General features: G+C 42.0%; 1 protein-coding gene across 4 annotated transcripts in view; it reads left to right on the top strand.

The window, feature by feature from the left end:
- Positions 1-20,305, top strand: part of MITF (melanocyte inducing transcription factor) — a 116,416-nt gene that overhangs the window by 71,201 nt on the left and 24,910 nt on the right. For all 4 annotated transcript variants that reach the window (XM_064723837.1, XM_064723839.1, XM_064723836.1 and 1 more), the window contains one exon: positions 920-1,166. In XM_064723837.1, the coding sequence (XP_064579907.1) occupies positions 920-1,166 (247 nt within the window). The remainder of the gene's footprint in view (positions 1-919; positions 1,167-20,305) is intronic.

Here is a 20,305-nt window from a genome sequence, read left to right as displayed (position 1 = left end):
GAAGGGATGCTGGCTCCCAGACTTGCGTGTCCTGCCAGCATCCCACAGGTATCCGCACTGGAGCCAGAGGTGGGAATTTCAAGAGCAGCTTCCTCCTAGCGCCAGGAGGGTTACTGCTGGCTTGCCAAGGCATGGCCCATGGATTTTGGTTGTGCAGGCTAAGAAAATGATGAGTTGCTCTAGAAAGTGTCCGTGGTGAAGTCCTATGATCTGTTTGCCAATGGTGTAGAAATGTCTCTTAGGTGGTAAAGCTGAGCTGTGTGCTGGCTTGGGCCAGCATGTTACTCTTTGTGAAGTATGACTGGAATAAAGCTGTTACTGTTGTTTATTTTGCCTGGCTTTTGTATCTGGAAGTGCTCAGAAGATGGTAATAGGCCTGGGGTGGGAGTTGAGTTTTTGGTAGAGATCTTCTTTCTAATGCTGAAAAGTCACTGCCAGCAAGCCCAACCCTAAAGTAGCATTATGCAGGAAATACCTGAACTATGTTTTGTTGTGTTTTCATGGGAGAGGTAGATTTACTTTACTTTGAGTTAGTTCATTGGATTGGAGTATTATCCATACCAATCATTAGACTTGCTTCAGCTCTTTATTATTAATGAAAAAGGAATAAATGTGCCTACTACTGCCTATAAAAGCATTTGTTTTTCTCGTGGGCGGTTGCTGTAAAATTTGAAAGAGCAAATGGCTCTTTACAGCTGGATGTTGGCGTTTGGGGAATGGTTTGGCTGCAGTCAGGTTAAGGCAGCCTAAGATGGCCGCTGAGTACCTGCAGTAGGTCAGCTCCAAATTCCCTTTGCGCGGAGCCGCGGATCCTCACCCATCGCACCCCACGTTCCCCCGTAACTGCACCAGCTCTGGCCCCCAGAGCTGCCATCCCGCTTGGTGGAAGCTGAGCTGTCTTTCTCTGGTCTTCCCACAGCAATTCCGAGCATCCTGGCGCTTCCAAGCCTCCCTTAAGCTCCTCCAGCATGACCTCACGAATCCTGCTCCGACAGCAGCTCATGCGTGAGCAGATGCAGGAGCAGGAGCGTCGGGAGCAGCAGCAGAAGCAGCAGGCAGCCCAGTTCATGCAGCAGCGAGTGCCCGTGAGCCAGACACCTGCCATCAACGTCAGCGTGCCCACCAGCCTGCCCCCTGCCACCCAGGTGCCCATGGAGGTCCTCAAGGTACGCACCTTTCCGCTCAGGAGCTCCTCAAAACCCGCTTTGTTTAACTGGGACGTGGTTCTAAGCGTTTTTGGCGACCAAGTTTTGCAAATAAGCTGCTCTCTGGCTCAGTTTGCAGCTTGTTTTGTTGGCCTGGTAGCAAAGAATGGAAGAAGTGTTTTAAAAAGTTTGTATAACTTGTTTTCTTTCAACTTTGAGATCGCCGGAGGGAGGTTTTGTAACAAAACTGAGTTTTCCGTCATTTTCCGTTTGGAAAACGCTTCTCCATCTTTCTAGTGCTTAATTACTTTCAATATGAAGAAATTGTTAGTAGATAACAAATCAGTGTTTTGGTTTATAAAGGAAAACAACAAAATAGTTTTGTAAGATGGAGTCAAAACTCTTTACAAAAGAGTTCCTCAGAAAGCCTTAATCTGAAATATGGGTGAGTTTCCAGCTACTTGCAATGAGTCTTTGTAATCCTTTTTTTGTTTAAATGACTTGTTTGCTGTTAGTAGCTTTGGATTCCTTGTCCCACTGGAAACTGTAGGAGCTTGTTAGTGTCCCTCTGTCAAAGGGCATGTAGCTTGCTAATTACTCAGGGAAAAACGTGCACAGCTATAAGAAAAGAGATAATTTCACGCACTGCTTCAATTCAAGTAGGCTGAAGCACCGTGAAATGTGTGAGTAAAACAATGTCAAATGTTTTGGAGAAGTTTGCTGACATATTTCACGAAAATATGATTTTCAGCAGTTTTCTAGAGTTTGCCCTGCATTATTGCTGGATCTTTTTATTACAGTTTGTTGTTTAGTCAGTGAGCATATTCTTACCACATAAGTTAGCTGAGCTTGGTGACAAACCGCTCATGTTGTGCTTTTTGCTGTTGTATACCGATGATATGCAGTCAGAAATTCAGTTTTAAAAGCCAGACTTGCTGGCTCAGGATTTTGAGGGGGTCTGTGTGACAGGTTTATGGGGAAAATATAAGATAATTTTATTTATTGAATCTGCATTATGATGTTGTGTTGCCAGCACTAAAACTAACACTTGATTTGGGATAGTAGAGTCATAATCCAGTATGTGATCTAGGAGCAAAAAGGCAGCAGTTGCATTTTGAATTCTTTCTCCATACACACACATTTCCATTAAAAATTAAATATAATATTCTTTGAGCACGTGAGCATATGTCTATAGTGAGGAATCTGAAATTGTCTGGGAAGAATTGTTTTGTCTAATGTTTGTGTATTACTCACGATATTTGTGTATAACAATTTCTTCAGCTTGTTTCCAGGTTATGCCTGTAGTTATAATTCAGGTCCAGCAGATGTGTAGGTGCTATGAAATAGGGGGTTTTTTGTGATGCACCTAGCTAAATAAACATCTATTACTTATATATAAGTTTATTACATATATTACATATATACTTACATTACATTTTTTATATCCTTTCATCCTAATCTGGTAAAATATGAGTTTTAGGGTATTTTTTAAGTACTGTGAAAATTTGTAGGAAAGTGTTTATTTTTTGATGATATTTTACTGATAAGGAAGGAGTATAACATCTTGAAGAAGCATTAGCAGTTGTCATTATTGTTCATTTTGCAAATGCCTCTTTCTCTATGGGAGAGGAGGGAAGGCAGCCCTTGATTTCTGAGGGACAAACTTCAGAAATCTCTGCAGCCAAAAGGTGATGCAAATGGGGTTCCAGGGACCTGGCTTGTCACAGGATCTGTGTGCAAAGCTGTAACCTGCTGAAGCATTTCTAGCAAACTTCACCCACAGGACTTGAACCTGAACCCTTGTCCCTTAGGATTCCAATAAAGGTATTTGTTCCCCATTTCCCTCTGATGGAGAAGGATCTCCTGGAAAGAGTTAGGACACTTCTCCTCCTCTTTAGCCCAAATAAGAGTGCATGACCATGTATAATAAAACATTAGGAGAATGTGTCCTTAAGCAGTTTGTAAAATAAAACTAGTTACTGGCAACAGGTACCTTTTGGCAATGGAATTCCATTTTGAAGGTGGTAGTTGTGGAAATATCAGCAACCCGATGTCTGTCTTCTCATCACCTACATTTCCATAAGTAACACTCAAAATCAGCAAAACCAAGTCCTCTGGGGCTCTGCCCTTGAGAGGAGAGAAAAACTGCAAAAGTGAGGAAAACAGCAAAGCTGCTTTGCATGGCTTTGCTGCTTGTGTTTTTGGTGGAGGAAAGCAGTGAAAGATTCACCCATTTATCCTTACTCGTAACAGTGGGCCAGTTCTGTACAAAAAGAAATTAGTACAAAATGCCAGGTTTGAAGTCATGATCTTCCTGAAAATTACCACAGAGGCTTCAGTGAGAGTAAGATTTGGCAATACATCCCTATAGTTTTCTTTGTGGTTTTTGGGGGGATTGTTTTGGGGTTTATTTTTTTTGATTTGTTTTTCCAAATAGGATATTTGGCTCAAAAGCTGAGATTAACAATAACTCAGGATCTTCCTGGTGCCAGTGTGCTGACAGCCAGCTCTGGCTGCAGTGACATCATTTCCCTGCAGCTGCTTTTTACACTTCAGTTGTTTTTTAGCTGTAGACAAATTTTCCATATGAGCTGTACAGAAGTTTTAATAGATAAATAGGGAGCTAAGTTGCTAACTTTACTATCCATATGGTCTGAATTTAGTGACCTTAAACAATGAGATAGAAAAAAAGGGATTTTTTACACTTTCAGGAATTTTAACCTGCAAGGCAACTTTGTTTAAAAGTGATCTTTTTCAATGTTACTTCACAAACAACACCAAATCTAGCACCTGGTTTTGTTGTGTTTGCTTGTTTGTTTGTTTTGGTACTTTGCATCAAAAAATCCCACTCTAAGCCTGTTGAATTTGTCAGTGTTTAGTGGTTTTAATTATGTTGTGTGACTTGCCCTTTCACCCATATCTCACAGTGTGAGAAGGAGAATAATACTTGCATATCTGAGGATGGTAATTCAGAATGACTGGTTTAAAAAGAAGCCAGAGGTGTTAATGAGCTTGGATTTTATATTTGTTTTCAAGATGTCCATTTAGAAACAATACAGAAAGAGAAATATGTACTAATCTATGTCACGTTGCATAGGCATCTCCAAATTGCATAACATTTTATGCTCAAGGCCATGTGAATAAATTGGATTTCATTTTCTTGAGTAATGACTTCTCATTGCATCACTCTTCTGCCAAGTAATGTAACTTGGCAAGGTAGGAGATGACCTGCTGGAATTCAAATTTTGCATTGCTTTGTGCTGCCTAATTAAGAGATGGTCTGGGAGTACGTTTGATGCTTTTGGAACAGTATCCCTTCAACTCTAATAGCAAAAGGAAGATTTGTTACAGCTTGTGGTTATCCTTCTGCAGAGCTGGGGTTGGCTTTGAGCACCTTCTCATCCATTGGAGATGAACTACAGAGAGATGTCACCAGCAATTCTTTGCCTCTGCATAATTCACCTTCTTTCTTTGCCTTGGAAATAGGAATATAACATAAAAAATTATTTATTGGAGTAGTTTCAAGCCGTAGTAAATCTCATTAAGGATGGGATCCCATAAGGACCCATTCCTTATGTTTTTATTTATTTATATTTAAAAGGTTTAGCACCTTTGCAAAGAGTTCATCTTAAAACTCAATTGTTGTTGTGCTGTGTGACTGATTTCTGGATCAAGCTTACTGTATAGAAGTATGACACAATCCCCTAAATCCTTTGAACCTACCTGTCCAAAAGCCAATGTGGCACTGCAGAAGCTGTGGCTGGTGTGTGTCCCCTCCATGGGGGCAGCAGCACAGGAGCATCCTCAGGAGGCAGCACAGGCTGGTGTGTGTGTGTCCCATGGGGCTGGTGTGTGTGCGTCCCACAGGAGCATCCTCAGGAGGCAGCACAGGCTCTGTGTGTGTGTGTCCCATGGGGCTGGTGTGTGTGTGTCCCACAGGAGCATCCTCAGGAGGCAGCACAGGCTGGTGTGTGTGTGTCCCATGGGAGCAGGAGCACAGGAGCATCCTCAGGAGGCAGCACAGGCTGGTGTGTGTGTGTCCCATGGGGCCTGGTGTGTGTGTGTCCCACAGGAGCATCCTCAGGAGGCAGAACAGGCGGCTCAGGGCCAGCACCGGCCCACGGAATTGCAAATCAGTTCCACTGAAAATATTACCAGTTCTTGCAGGATTGAAAACATTTCTGGTGGGCAGCTGACACCCAGCCCTCTGCATGTCTCACTAAGCAGATGGAAGGTGGAAAGTGAAGGGTGAACATTTCTTCCCTCTGGCCCTCCATGGTGCTTGTTGGCGTTCCTCGGTGCGTGGATGTGACACTTGCTGTCATGTTTCTGATGTGATGCACCAGGTCACAGGCTGATGGAACCTAAACTGGGGATGTGCTCTGGGTTCCTGTCCCTGCTGCTGCATGCAAATGCTCCCAGGCATGAGGTTGCTGCACATCCCCTTCCTCCTGAGTGTTGTCACACCAAGTACATAGCATGACAGAAATCTGCTGGACTTCTTACACCTCTCTCTCCTTCTTTGTCTGCCTTTGGGGTTTGAAGAATGTAACTTTTCTTTGGCACAGATGGGAGATGTGCCAAAGATACTACTGCCAATATCAGCCTCCAGGGCTGCAGTGGGAACCTGCAGTGGTACAGATATCTTTGGAGAGCTGCATAAATACTTTGCAGGTGATAAGGTAAAAGCAGGTCTCCTCACCAGCAGGTGATGTAGCAGGTCCATTTCATCCCCTTTTAGCTTGTTTTTGGAGAATGAGAAAACAATTCCCTTGCTCCAGGGTCCTGCTTTGGGACTCTACAGGTTGAGGTCACTGCTTTCTGGGAAAAAAATCTCTACTTGTGCATATGCTGCATTGCTAATAGGGCAGTTCACCCCAAAATATGCACATGTATATTTTATATATATATATATATATATATATGTATCTAAAACATATGTATGGAAGCATAGACCACAAGCTCATTTTTATGTTTGTCCTTAAGGTATTTTAATAGTCTGTCTCCATACAACAATGCTTATAATATGCGAAACATTCAAAAATTTGTCTGCTCCTAAAGCTCTCACTTTGGATTCCCCCTGCTAAACTGCCTGAGTTTGTGTCTTCATGGTAGGTATTAGTTGCTCTTTTGGTGCCAGAATTTCATCATGGCCTTTCTTTCTTGTCCTAAGCAAGGTGAAACCTTTCCAAAGTCTAGAACTCGATCCTGTGTACTGGATTCCCTCTCTTGCTTTTTTATTCCAACATCTTTGCCCGCCTTATGGCAGTACTGTGGGCTGATCACTGCTGATACCAGAGTGGGTGTGGTTGTGTTCTGCTCAGGGCCATCCCATTGCTGCAGTTTGTGCTCGTCTTTTCCTGTTCCCCCTTTTTCTGAGTGGACAGGAGTGCAGGCAGCCAGCCTTGCCTCTCTCCTTCACCCTCATGTCATTACTCACTCAGACTTTAAACGTGCCACCACGGTAATCTCTGCATTAGAAACCCTGTATTTCTTCATTTTTGAAATGCCAAGCATTTCTTCCATTTGATGTTAATCACTATTGGACATATATATAAAAAAATACCTCTTCCTATTCTATTTCCAAGGTGCTTTTTCCAGAGTGACCTGTGGAAGCTCTGCCTGGCAGGGAAGGCTCAGCAGCTGGCACTTGTGTTCTTGGTGTAATAATTACCATAAGACTTCATTGTGTGGAGGACTTATCTCACAGTTCTGAAGAACAGAACAATGGGATGGCAAGATAAATGTGTGGTACTGCCTGCCCCAGCAAATGTGTGTTTGTGGACGTGCTTATCTGATTAAAAGTTAATTTAATCTCACCTGACAATGGTAGATAGTAGTGTGTGCTGGTGTGTATTTGCAATCAAGAACTTAGACAAGTGATTTGCCAGACTGAGTCTTGGTGAGCTGCAGATAAAACATTTAAACTAAGGTTACTTACACTTGGTGACATACTGTAAGTCATCAGCAGAGAAGAACTTGCATTTAGCTACAGAACCACTAAAGTCTGCCTTGCCTCTTCAGCCTTCATGTAAGTAAAAGTATCTCTCAGGCTTTAAATCTTTTGCTTGCTCAGTGGGTTGAAAGCTATTTTAAAACAAGCACTGGTGCTTGTGGTCTGCATCAGTAATAGAGGTAAAATGTAAACTCTTGCTTAACACCCAGGGTATTAGACATTAAAAATGCATGGAATTCGAGGGGGCAACATACTTCTGTGTACACGTATCTGATGGTTGACTGCTAGTGCAAAACACTGCTCTCACCCTTCGTCCCAAATGCCCTTTTCCTATGCATGCAACACGTGTGCACTTGGCTCTTGAGAGAAATGGTTGTTGCTGATGAAGGTGTCTGATTTTCCATCTTGTTTCTTCAGCTGTGGCACAAAAATGCAGCTCCCAAAGCTGGGGGACAAACCGTGCTGCTGCTGGGGTTGAGAGGATTTCTTGGGAAAATGATGTGAGCAGAGTAGCAAAATAGGTGAGAAACTGCTCCTCATCACAGAGCTCTTGCCTTGCAAGTTCACAGTAGTTGCCTGGAAGTTTGAAATAACTTACTTGCCATGGAGGAAATCAGGATATACTCAGACAAAATGATGCAGACAGCTGGAGGTCCAAGCTCTGATTGCTTCTTGGAAATTCTTGTTGGTTTATATCCTAGTTGGTGGTCTTGAGGATTTGCTGTCTTCCCACTGGCAGGGGAACATCCACAAAATTACGAAGAGCTTGCTGAGTTCGGTCTGTTACAGCTTCAAAGCACTCTTTTTTTTATGGTCTAGACATATTATCTGCTGGCTGAGTTACCAGACCTTGGGAAAATGATGGTTCACCACGTGTCAGTGGCTGTTTTGGACCTGCAGAAGATGAGTTAATCTTGTGCAGATTAAGATTTGTAGGTGCCCATAGTTGTGGGTATTAAGAGCATTGATGAGGCTCCACAGCCCCCAGGTTTTAGCAGCCGGTACCAAGTCCTTTGTCAGGCAACATGAATTTAATAACCACGTACTCCTGGAGCCAAGGCTGTGAGAGGAGGGTGAGTGCTGGTCACTGCAGTTGTGTTTGCTGAAGCCACAGCTTAATTTAGCAGAAAATAATGCCCAGAGCCACACACAGTGCTGGCAAATGTGGGAGCTGGGGGGAGATCCAGGGGGGCCTCTGCTGACACCTTTGATAGGCCTTAAATTTTAAATGTGAAAACTCAGATCTGCTTAAAGTAATCGTTGGGTATTAGGTATACTCACAAATATTTCAGTTCTTCAGCTGGTTTGGCAGCATTATTCTCTGAGATGCTGAACCTGTGTAGTGAATGAATTCAAAGTGACAAGCTGGAGGCATTCCTGCCATTCAAGAGAGGCTTAAGGAATTTCTTATTGGCTAAATTACAAATATGTAGCATTTTGCCCAGCACTGCATGGCAATTTCAACCTGCCTGACCGTGACAAGATTAGTACTTTTCCTCCCTCTCCCCAGCAGTAATTTTTTTTTTTAAATTAGATTAAGAAGTACCAGGCAGAGATGCAAAAGCTTGAAAGAGTGAAAACCAGCCTTACCTTGAATGATTCTGTCTGTCATTGGATTGGTTCCTTAATTAGCCCCATGTCCTTTAACCTCTTGAGAAATAAGTAAGGGATAAATTTGGGGATAAAGACAAAGACGCCTGGAGATTTACCACACACCGCTAGGTAATTCATCAAGGAATGTTGGTAATTAGCCCTGCCTCTTTCCTTTCTGGCTCATTTAATAAAACTGGTTGATTTAAAATAATGCCTGCTGGTTCATTATCAACTACTTTAAGAGCCAAGTTATGAACTTGAAACAAAACCCAGTATTGTGTTGTCTGCAAAGGACCTGGCAAGCGTTTGTTTTGTTTTTTATAAAAAAGAAATTGCTCTGTCTGGTCATCAGTCTCCCCAGCTTGATAATTAAATATTACTTTGTTTGGATTATCATTTGGCTTTTTGGGTGTATTTATTCCTGGTGTCTACTGCTGAGAGGCAGAGAAGAGGGGAAAAAATCCAAGATTTTGAAAAGGTACATGTCAGATTGTGTTAAGAAAGCATGGCCTGATGGAATTCAGCTGAATAAGGACTTTACAATAGTAGTAGTTGTCCAGTTGAGGAAATGGGCAGCTTTTTTAACCCTTTATCTCTCAGAAGTGAGTGCCAGCTAAGTGCCTTGTTCTTTGAGCAAAATTATCTATTTTATTAACCTCTTTAGTGCTTGTTGTGGAAATTTTAGTGCTTGTAGTGGAAATTTTCCCCGAGCTGAGGACAGAACTCATCTAGTTTGTATTTATTTGGGAAACCATGCACCAGTCTCTCTTTTTCTTTATAGATGGGAATAGCATTACTTGGAAGTTAAATGAGAGGCTCAGGCCAGCACTGGATCAGCACTGCTGCCTTTGCAGTGTCTGAGAGAATTTCTCCACTTGGAGTTTGTTACAGCAACACTTGCTGGCCAGGGGATCTGGTTGGGTCAGTCAGCCTGAATGAAAGAATGAACTTACTGTAAATCTTCCTTTAATAATTAATGTCAGACTTAGGTTGCAACACCTCTTGAAACTGTTGTGGGCTAGAGGAAAAGCTGGCAGTGCTGGCCGCCTGCTGATGGAATCCTCTGTAAGACTTTCTGAGCATGGAACCTCTCAGTATCATTTGGAGCAGGATTGGATGTAGTGTTTCAGTGTGAATAAGGGAGAACATCCTCCTGCTCATCTTCCATCCATCTCTTTTCCATCCCCTGGGGTAGTGCTTATTCTTGGAATCTTGTGTTCCATAGGTGCTTTTGTGATCCAGCAAAAGTACGTGTCTGCTTTTATATACTTGGCAGATTAATAAATAAAAAAAGATATTAAATGTGATGGCCTCTGTGGAAATAGAACTCTGCCGGTGATTCTTTTGTCACCAATGATAAAAATAACTTGCTCCTGCAAACAGTTGCAGAGGCCTCTGGGGTGTTGGGGTAACAGCTCAACCCTGCAGGTTGTCACTGGAAATTCTGCCACTGGATGCCAGTAACCTACTTATTTATTATTTTGAGACCTACTTATTTATTATTTTGTTAATAAACTCTGATAGTTTAAATTTATTTTAAACTAGGTTTGTTTTTTCCAGCTTGTAAAGATGTCAAACAGAAAATCAAATATCTTTTAACCAAAATAACCCCCAACTAACAAAACTCTAATACGAGTTTTTGTAAAGTTAGAATGTGCATGCCAAATTAATAGTTTGGGTTTTACACATCATACTGTTATAACATATTGGAACAATATTTATTATGGACCTCTGTGACTTTGAGTCCTAGACTTACTGAATATCAGTAGCTGAAGCTGCTGTCAGTTGTTTGAAAATTCTTGTGTAAGTTATATAGTGCAAACAGATTGTTTTTGAGTTGATCCCCAGCAGCAGGCCCTTTGACATCAGCATTACAGTAATTAAACAGTAATTCATAGTGCTGCACTTCCATAATTTCTCAGCAGATGGCATTACGGTTTCCAGGACTGTGTATTCCTTGGGAAAGCTCTCAGCTGCTAGGGAATTCATCATTCTGAACTATTCCCTTCACCAATGAGGGCTAATACTCAGCTGTTAAGCCTGTTTTGACACATTGTATTAATCGTGTTGTTTGGTTGTGTTGTTGTATTTTATTTTCCCAGCGATGCCTTTAAGCCATTAACCAGGTAAAAAGCTGTATGTGATAGTTACTGCATTTGAAAACTAAAGCAAGCTGCCTGTTTTTGAGTAAAATTGCTACTGATGTCCAGCAGAAGAAATATAAACTTTTTCAGCAGGTAAGACTAGAACATTAAAAAAGGTTAAAAACCAGTGTTTTCTATTGAACATTCCCAATCCTCAAAGCCATGTGAGACACAACTGTTCTGTGTTAAATTCTACCCCCTTCCTGCTTTTTCCTGCAAGTCCTGATTTTTGTAGAAAATGTCAGCCAGTGAAAGAGAAATCATTTGGAGCAGAATTTGATGCCATTGTGGAAACAGTAACAAGTATTAGTGTGTTCCTAAATAAACGGGGCTTGCAGAGCACAGAAGGCATCAGCTGTTTTTGGGCACCCCTCCTGTGTGCATCCCTGGCTTCTGAGGGTGTTTTTGTCACTGACCTGGCTGGAATCCGTGTCCTGTCCCCCATGGACGCTCTGACATCAGCAGGAGCGTGTCTTGCGTGTCTGAAGAAACCAAAGTTTCAAAGAGCTGGTTTTCTGTCTGGGAACAATGTGCTCCTTGTGTCTGTCTGTGTGTCCATCCTCCCTCTCCTCCTGGGTGCAGAGAGGGGCAGATCTGCTCACCAGGGAGCATCACAGGCCATGCCATGGATCCAGAATGAGCTTGGGGCACCTGGAGTTATCCTGACCTACAGTCCCAACCACTCCTTTAATCTCAGAGCAAAGTTGGAAACTAAGCAAGGCAAATGAAAGTTTGTATTTCAGGATGCCTTCCTAAAACTCACCCAGAAGTTCCTGGTTGAAACCAAAACTAAATTTTCTTAGTGGACGTAATGGCTGGCTGTGAATTAAATCTTTTTGTTCTGTCAGAGGAAAATAACAGTTTTGTTCTTGGAAATGAGTCCCTTCCTTGAAGACATTTGAAGGCTGAGGTGTAGCAAACAGCCTGTCTGCCTCTCTCAGGTCTTCATAAAGCTCATGCCAAGACCTGCAGGCAACACTAAATGTTGTGTTTAAGACTACTTCTGACTTCCTCAGGCTGGACTTCTCTGCTTGTGTTTTTTTTCTATAGGTGTGTGGATTTTTCTTTTTTTTTTTTTTTTTTTGTGGATTTGGGCAACTCTGTGGGTAATATCGTTAGGAAAAACTTTTTCCAGTTTACCAATATCAGTGATCCAGGGTGCCTTTGCCCTTAACCAGCATATCTGTCCTGATAACACCTAAGTGATAAACCTGCTTTTGGGGAGACAGCTTGTTTTTACTGGGGAGAGAAAACCTGCTGTTAGTTCTGCTACAGCCTCATGTGAATTAGGGCTGTTCTGTTGAGCAATTTTAACATTTCAGAAGCTGCTTTAAAATTAATTATAACAGTGCTTTAAAGTTCATTTTTGTCTTGTTAAACAGAAAATTCTGAGGAGTGAAACTTCTGTTTAAAAAATTGTGGCAATCATCTATATTATCATAAGTTACTGATTGAAAAGTTGTCCATTGAGCTGTCTGAAAGCATTTTTTTCTGTAGTGCTATACACAGTTCTGCTTCCTGACTGCCACCAAAACCATACTTTGCTGAAGTATTTGTGAAACTGTTTAGGGAGGGAATAAAATGACCTTGAATGAGTCAGCACTTGTGTGTAGCAATCGTAGGCCTTCCGTGCTCCTTGCTTTCCAAAAGGAAATGAATTCTGGACCACAGGCACCATTCATTGCTGGGCACTTAATGGGCTCCATTCACATCAAAGTTCATATATTCCTTAAGGCTTCAGCCCTGTATGGTTTGCTGTGTAAAAGGAAAAATACTATTTAATCATGCTACTTTGGCTTTTCAAAAGAGTTTATCCTTTTTGTACACTGGCTTTTTGAGGGAAGGAGTGATTCCTTCTGCTCTGGAGTGCTGCTTATGCAATTAGTGGTGGCTCTGTGCAAAGTGCCACTTCCTCCATGGGTCACTGTTCCAAATTGCCTTCTGCCTTTCCCTGCACTGTTTGATCTAAGACATGAGGAGAAAGCTTCCAGCCAGGGCTTCTGTGGGATTGTTCTTCTCTCTGAACTTGCACTTTCCCCAAGGAAATGTGTTAATTCCATTTGTCTGCCTTGGTTAAAGGCTGCAAGGACTGAGCTGGGTCTCAGTGGCTCTGCATGATCTCAGCACAGCCTGGATGCTCCTCCTTGGATGCAGAGTGAGGAATGTGCTGATTGCTGCTGGAGCCAGGGAACAATGGCAGATAACTGTTAAAGGAACACAATTCAACTTTGTGTTTTCTTCTCTGGTAGCTGCAATTCCAGAAAGCATGCCCAGGTAGCTATTCCTGCCAACTGTACATAGTCAGCTCAGAAAAAAATCAAAAGCAACTTTACTGTTACTCAGGCATAGAATCCTGGAATGATTTGGGTTGGAAGGAACCTTAAACATCATCTAGGCCAATCCTCCTGCCATAGAAAGGTGACTTTTAAAAAATCACTTTAGTGGTTTTCTTTACCTGGGTTGTTGTTGTGGTCCTGTAGACATTTGTACCTGTGTCACAGGGAGCTGCTGTGGCAGGGCGAGAACAAACAGTTGGACATCAGCCCTGGCACCTTCTGGGGCTGACTCTGCCTTTAGTGTGGAGCAGAAACACGGCTCTGAAGTCAATTCCCAGTTGTCCCCAAGTATTACATATTAGCTTGTTTTTTGCCAGTGCTGTTGATGAGTATTAATTAGATTCTTGTCAGAGGAAATTAAATCAGGAGACCTCATGTTGTGCAGCCACTCCTGGGAGTTCAGTCTGAGAGCAGGCTGGAGCTGGTCTGACACCAATGGCTTGAAACTCATCATAGTGTTCTGAACCATTCACCTGTGGGTCCCACGTCTCAGACCACATTGTTGGCTATGGTGGATATAGTGGCATCTTCTTGGCTCCAGCAGATGTTAAAATATCCTAAATTTTCATTTTTCATCTGTTGAAACTTCTTTTAAAATAAACTCTACAGTGTGAGCTTATTTGTATTTTTAAAGCAAATTAAAAACAATTTGTTCCGTCCTGTATAGTGTTATGTTTAAATGGGTTTATTCTTGAGATTTAAAAAAGGACAAGGGAGGTGGGGAAGTCTGAGTTAAGATCTAGTTAATCTCCATCTAGTCTCTAATTGCATCCCTAGCATCTGGTTGCCTTGAATTGTGTCATGTCCCATACAGTTCCTTGGGCAGCTACAACCTCGTGTGTGTTGTCAGTCAATGATCTGAGGTATGTTGTGAAGTACATGTCATGTTTATATTTTTCAGCGTTAAAAGGAGATGCACAGTTTTTTGCATAAATACAACTTTAGTGGAAGACACTCTGCCAGTTTCTCCTTGTGAACATCAAGCTGTTCTTGCAATAGCACTTCAAGGGTTGCGTTAGTGTGGGTCAAGTGCGGTTTAAAATAGGATTCTTCTGAGACCAAGCCCTGCAGGCCCTGAATTTCTTTCTCAAAAGACATTTTGATCTTCTGACAAACTATTGCTTCTGAATTTCTTGGTGCTTCATATTTGCAGCTAACCTTTGGAGAACTGGAATGATAACACACACTTCTCTTTGTGTTTTGTGAATGTGCCTCCCCTGGTGAGTCGATGGCTTGTGCTTTTTGAAGTTCAGATGAAATCATTAAAAAGAGTTTTCTGTAAGATGTTTGGCAAGATGGAATTTTTCTGGTGTCATGTAATAAAATGTGTTTCCAGTCCTGCAGAAAGAGCCCTAACCCTTACCTTGACAGGATTTCACACAGGAGAGAAACAAGAGCTTGCAGTCCCTTGCAAGCAGGAGGTTTTATATTTGCTCACATGCTGCAAATGCTGCTCTGACAGGTTTGTGCATATGTTGGAAAAACACCATGGCAGAATTTCAAACTATCTCTTTATATAACCTGTTTTTCAGTCCTAAAATTTTTGTGATAAGGAACATGCTTGTGCAACATCTGTTGAAGTAATCAACCTGAGCGCAGTTCTTCATTACAACTGCAATATAAACAGGGCTCCTGACAGCTGACTGGGGTTTTGTCGAAGATTTCACTCCTTCAGTTGATGGTCCTGCCAGTGCCCCATCCTTTGGCCTCATTGAGGGTCACTTATATGGACAGCAGCTTCTCATTTCACAGGGTAAATAATTATTTGCCTGCCATATGTGAAATACCACGAGGAGGAGGATTTTCAACAGCTCATCTCAGGGAAGACGTGGAGGGGCAGGTGTGGGGAAGGTTAAAAAATCAGCCAGGGGATGTATCTTGTTTTTGTAGGTATAAAATAGATTGTGATGTCATGGCTTCATGCATGTAAAGCTTGAGATCTTAAAGGGCTGAATTGTTGGCATCCTTAATAAATGAGCCCATGTTACTCTTGGTTTTTTGGGAGCCAGATGATAGCTACTGTCTGACTGTTGTGGGAATAAGATCATGGGGTGCAGAGGTGAGGTCATGCAGCCTAATGCCTATTTGTCCTAAATATGTCTTTCTGTTACAGAATTATTGTGGTGACATGCCTTTAGCTAAGAGATAACTAAAACACTAAATTCCATTGTGGTTTCTGGGTTTAAAATGAAGAGTGAAATAAGCTTACTTAATTTCTTGCTCTTGTTACTTTTAATCTCTTGTGGCTGCTCTGGTGTCTGCTCTGGCATCTACTTTGTGAGTGACATGTCAGGAAAGAAAAGATGTGATGTTGCTTAATGGAAGTGTTGGACTTAAGCACTCCAATCCCAAGGAAGAGCCACCATCATTGAAAAGTAACCCTGACACTGTGGCTTTCAATTTGAATGTTCTCTGTGGCATCAATTTGGCCCCCTGAGTTAATTCTCCTCCAGAGAGATGTCATGCTACTCCACACAAGGGATGACCCACCTTTCTGGCTTGCCAAAGTCCTCAAAAAAATCTCTGTTCTGGTATTTAGCAGAATACTTCACATCAGAGCCAGTTGAGTTTGCATGAAGGTGACTTGGATTATCTTACCTTAGCAAACATGATGATCAAGCACTCTGAGGGACTGAAACTCTTTTATTATAACTCAGTAAGTTTTAATACAGTAATAAATAACAGCACAGCTCGTTGAGCAGAAGGATAAAAATCAAGGAGTTCAGTGGTAAGCCAGCTTGCATTTCCTTCGTGTAAGTGAAGTCAGCGATTTATTATTATTTTAGGCTGTGTCTAATGGTCATATTAGTGGTGTGAATAAAATGGATGTATCTGGAGTGCTTTATTCTTCTGATTGTTCAAGCCTTCCATATTGGGGCTGACATGAGACATCATCAGCTGTAGGCAAAGTGGTATAGAGCCCAGCTAAGTCCTTCTATTTCTTTATTAGCTGTAACATGTAGAAGCTCAGGGCATGTTACCAGTGTAAAACTATTTTGGATTAACACCATCTTCATTCTCTCGCTTCTTCTGGTGGCTCTGTGTGTTTGCTGTAAAGCAGAACCCCTCCAAACAGGCATGCTCCAGGACCAGTGGCCTTTGTGCTTGTAGCCAGTGTGTTGCCAAGTGCTTTGTTAAAATAAATGGTCCTTTCAGAATTATTTTCACTCATGTTTTGGGATGCTTCTTTGAAAGTTTTGTAGGAAGACTTTCCAGCTGATGTTGAAAGCTGTTCCAGCAAGCTGTTTGGGTTTTGGTGTGTTTGTATTTTCAAATTGGGCTCATGATTGGTGGCATACTCTTGGTATGTGCTGTGTAAGCGACCTTGACAGCAACCCAACATGTCCTGTGGAATTATGTGAACAGTGAATGGAGCAGTCTTTCACTTGATCTTTTCCAGACAAGTAGGTCAGAAGTGTAGATGTCTTTGGACAAGTAAGCAACAAGATGTGGAGGTTGCACTTGATGACCTTTAAAGGTCCCTTCAGCCCCAGCTATTCTGTGACGTCCTGCTGATATACAGTGTGCCCCCAAAAAGAGATTCTTTTCTGTGATAACCCAAGAGTTGCATTTGAGTTTACAAATGGCTTTTATTTAAAAAAGAGAAGGATACAACTGTTTCTGTGTGTGGCATTTGGGTGTTTGATAGATTTTGATCTGGTGCCATCTTTACGTCTCTTGTGTTTCAGTGCTGAATGTTGAAGTTTTGTAAATAAATACTTCGGTAGCCCACAGGCAATATTCTGAACACCAATTCAATTCTTACAGGCTAATGCTGTGGATATGAAAGACATGTAAATCAATCTCTCTTCTTGCTTTGCCCCAAAATGCCAACAATTGCACTCCTCAATACTGGAAGTTATCTTGGCACAGGTGTGTGTCCATGTGCTACAGATTTGAGCAACCCTTCACAAACCTTATAGTGACAAATGAGACCAGGTTTAAGGGTAGCAAGTTCTAAGATTTATGAAAGCAACAGTTTGGGTGCTTTTCCCACTCTTACACTTTTTATTAATGGTTTGGGCAAAATAGCCAATTTTCAGTTAATTTTCACCTGTGAAAATCAGTATTGCATGGCACTTTAAGAGATCATACAGGGGCAAAGCAGATTTACTGCATTAAAATTTTGAAGCTACTTGAATTTTATTTCTTAAGTCTGGACAAGCAAATAACCATTCTGTACATGGATAGCTCTACATCACTAGGAAGTTGATAATAAGGAGTTTCATTTAAAAGTCAGCATGTGCTGTCTCTCCTGCTGTTTTAAGCTTAGCTCTGGTTACTTTTTACCCAACATCTTTTATAAGACTTGTTTCAATTTTCACCATTATTCATTTTGTTCAAAAGATGCCATTATCTTTACCCAGTCCCATTTGCGTTCTTCACATTTGACAAATGAGTGATGGATGAGCAACCTGAGCAAAACCAGGTATGCAGAAAGATGTCAGTTCTCTCTTGTGAAAGCTGCATACTGAGCTGAGGGTAAACTCATGTTCCTCCTTTTTCATAGCAGAGTGCATGCTTTCTCAGGTTTGGGGCTCCAGAAATACACCCAGAATCTCCAAATCCTGTGCACATGTGAAGGTTGATGTGATTTAAGCAGCACTCTGTTCTGGGTAGAGGATGAGCGTTCTGCACCTCTTCCCTGCCATGGGAAATGGAGTGAAGTCATTGAAACGCCCATTTTTGCAGCTGTCTTACAGACACTGGAGACCTGGGGGCTCCCATGCTCTGTCCCTCAGGTCTGTCAGGGGTTACTGTGGGCTGGAGCAGTGCCAGGGTCAGTCACCCCTGGGAAATGTCACTGACCTGCCCAGGCTGCCAGGACGTGACTGCTGCTCCGAGCTGGCCTGGCCAGCACCGTGCTTGGCAGCCCCTCAAGGAAGATAAGGTTGGGCAAATTGTTTTACCCCTCTAATGTGACTCTTTTAAGCCAGTAGTGATCTGAGCTAGAGGGCTCTGGTAATTCTTGTGTTGGTGCTGCTTGGGCTGTAGCAGGGGTGGGGGATTATGCTCGGGCTGTGGAAGGCTTTGCAAGGGGAAGCTGGCAGAATAGGTGGCTCCAGACCATCTGCCTGAAGTGGTTTTGGGCTTCCAGGCTGCTGAAATGTCTGTAGTCCTGTGACTATGCTCCCTCTTGAATTCACATCTCCATGCCAAGTCTTGCAAGAGATTTTGGAAGCAGCTTTATGTCTATCTTTGACAATTCCTGTGAGGAGGAGTCATCGGTGTCCTACTGTGAGTTATCTCAAACCCCTCTAGTGCTGATGCAAGTGCTCCCAGCTTCCTTCTGAGAGAGAAGGGTGGCAGAAGTGGACCTAAATATGTGGTGCATGAATTAAGCTTTTCACCGTGGTGGTACCATAACTCAAACTTGTGTGTCAGGTGTCGTTGTGTGGCTGCTGTTGTTGCCTGTGAAGTCAAAATATTTGCCCTCTGAAGCACCTGGGGTAGGTAAAATCATTGCAAAATATTTGTGCCTGACATTTTATGGAGTCAGTTGCTTGTCTGTTCTTAAATGTTGCAGTGTTTTTTGGTATCTTCTCAGAAACCGTATAAAATAAAAATTTATGGCATGTGTGTTGGGAACAGCTGAAATGTTGGTTTCCTAACAGAAAAGTAGCAGGACTTCAAAGGACCTAATTCTGATTGAAAGCCACACTTGTAGAATGGCAGCCAGCAGGCCACTAACTTGCAAATTACATCAGTTCCTATCTCCATGAGTACATGTAATTTCCTTAGATACCATTGTCATGTGCTTCTATAGCTAAAGCACAGTTTTTAAATACTAATCTACAAAAACTTTATTCTTGTTTGCTTCGTGGCTTTCCCTTGGATGAGAAGTCACATTACGCAGAGGAATTTTTGGTGATGGGCTAAACAATCCCTGGTTGTGTAAATGATGATAATTCTGTACAATGTGCCTTTTCTTTTTCATAACTCTGTGCTTGAAGATGAGTGTTGGATTCACTTACTTAGACTGCAATCATGATGGCAGATCTTAAATAACTTTCTCCTATCTGCTTTGGTTTTCAAGTTCCGAGGGATTTGGGGTGAATTAGGTAACCAGAGAGTTTTGTTTGCTGACTGATGGAGTTTCCTTGTGCTTGCTGTGTCCTAAGGTGAAATGATGGAATCAGCTCACCATGGTTGTCATTGCTCAGTCAGTACAAGTTACTTTGCATCTTTTTCTTACTCTTGGGCTTTCAGGTCAGTGTTGTTCTGGCCATTTTTCCTGGGTAGTAGGCTAAAAGAAAGGGGAGCAAATGTACTGGAGAAAATTTGGCATTAAGGGGAGAATGGCAGCTGGAGAAGTCACTGAAAAGGTTTATCTGTTACTAAATTCACAGTTGGCCCTATGGGGAATCACAACCCAGTGAACTTAATTTTGATGACGTTGTAAATGAGGTGACTGTTCCATCTTGGAGGACTGGGAAGGTCTCAGAAAGCAAGAGGACTGAACTTCTCATGTGAAGCTTCTTCAGGCCACTGACGTCTGTAGGGGGGGAAATGTGATGTTGTTTTTTAATGTTTGAATGCAGCATGTGAGGAGATGTCTTTGAGGATGAGTTAAACCATTGTCTGGTTGTTTGGATTGCTCCAAGTTTCATGGTAGGAGGGCACTTCCTGGCATTGCAGTGAAACCCATGATCAATAATTAACGAACTTAATTGAGGGGGTTTTATGGTCTTTAAGATTCTCTGACTTAGTGACCAACCTATGGTGAATATAATTTTACAGATCAACAGAACCTTGAACCTCTACTGGAAAACTTAAGGAGAATAAATCACTCTTACTCTAAGTGGCACTAATTGATTATCTTTCTCAGATATCATTCTCCTATTTCTTTTCCCTAGCAACAAAGAACAGACAGTTATTGATACAGCTCCCTATTTTTATTCAAAGTCCTAGAAAATAGCTTGTTCCTGCTGTTGTTGGGTCTTTATACTTGGAAATGATGGGTTGAAGCAGCTTTGAAGCCCAGGACTAGCATGGTTAACAGGCACGGTTGTGCAGTGGACACAGCTGAAGCCTGGAGCCCTTGCAGAACACATCAGTGGATGTGGTTTTGTATCGTTTTTCTTTGGGTACCATTAATTTTTAAATGACACAGAATTTTAACCTTTCTTA

This window comes from Zonotrichia leucophrys, chromosome 12 (assembly GCF_028769735.1).
Source record: "Zonotrichia leucophrys gambelii isolate GWCS_2022_RI chromosome 12, RI_Zleu_2.0, whole genome shotgun sequence".
Taxonomy (NCBI): Eukaryota; Metazoa; Chordata; class Aves; order Passeriformes; family Passerellidae; genus Zonotrichia; species Zonotrichia leucophrys.
This window is presented reverse-complemented; position numbering and strand designations above follow the sequence as displayed.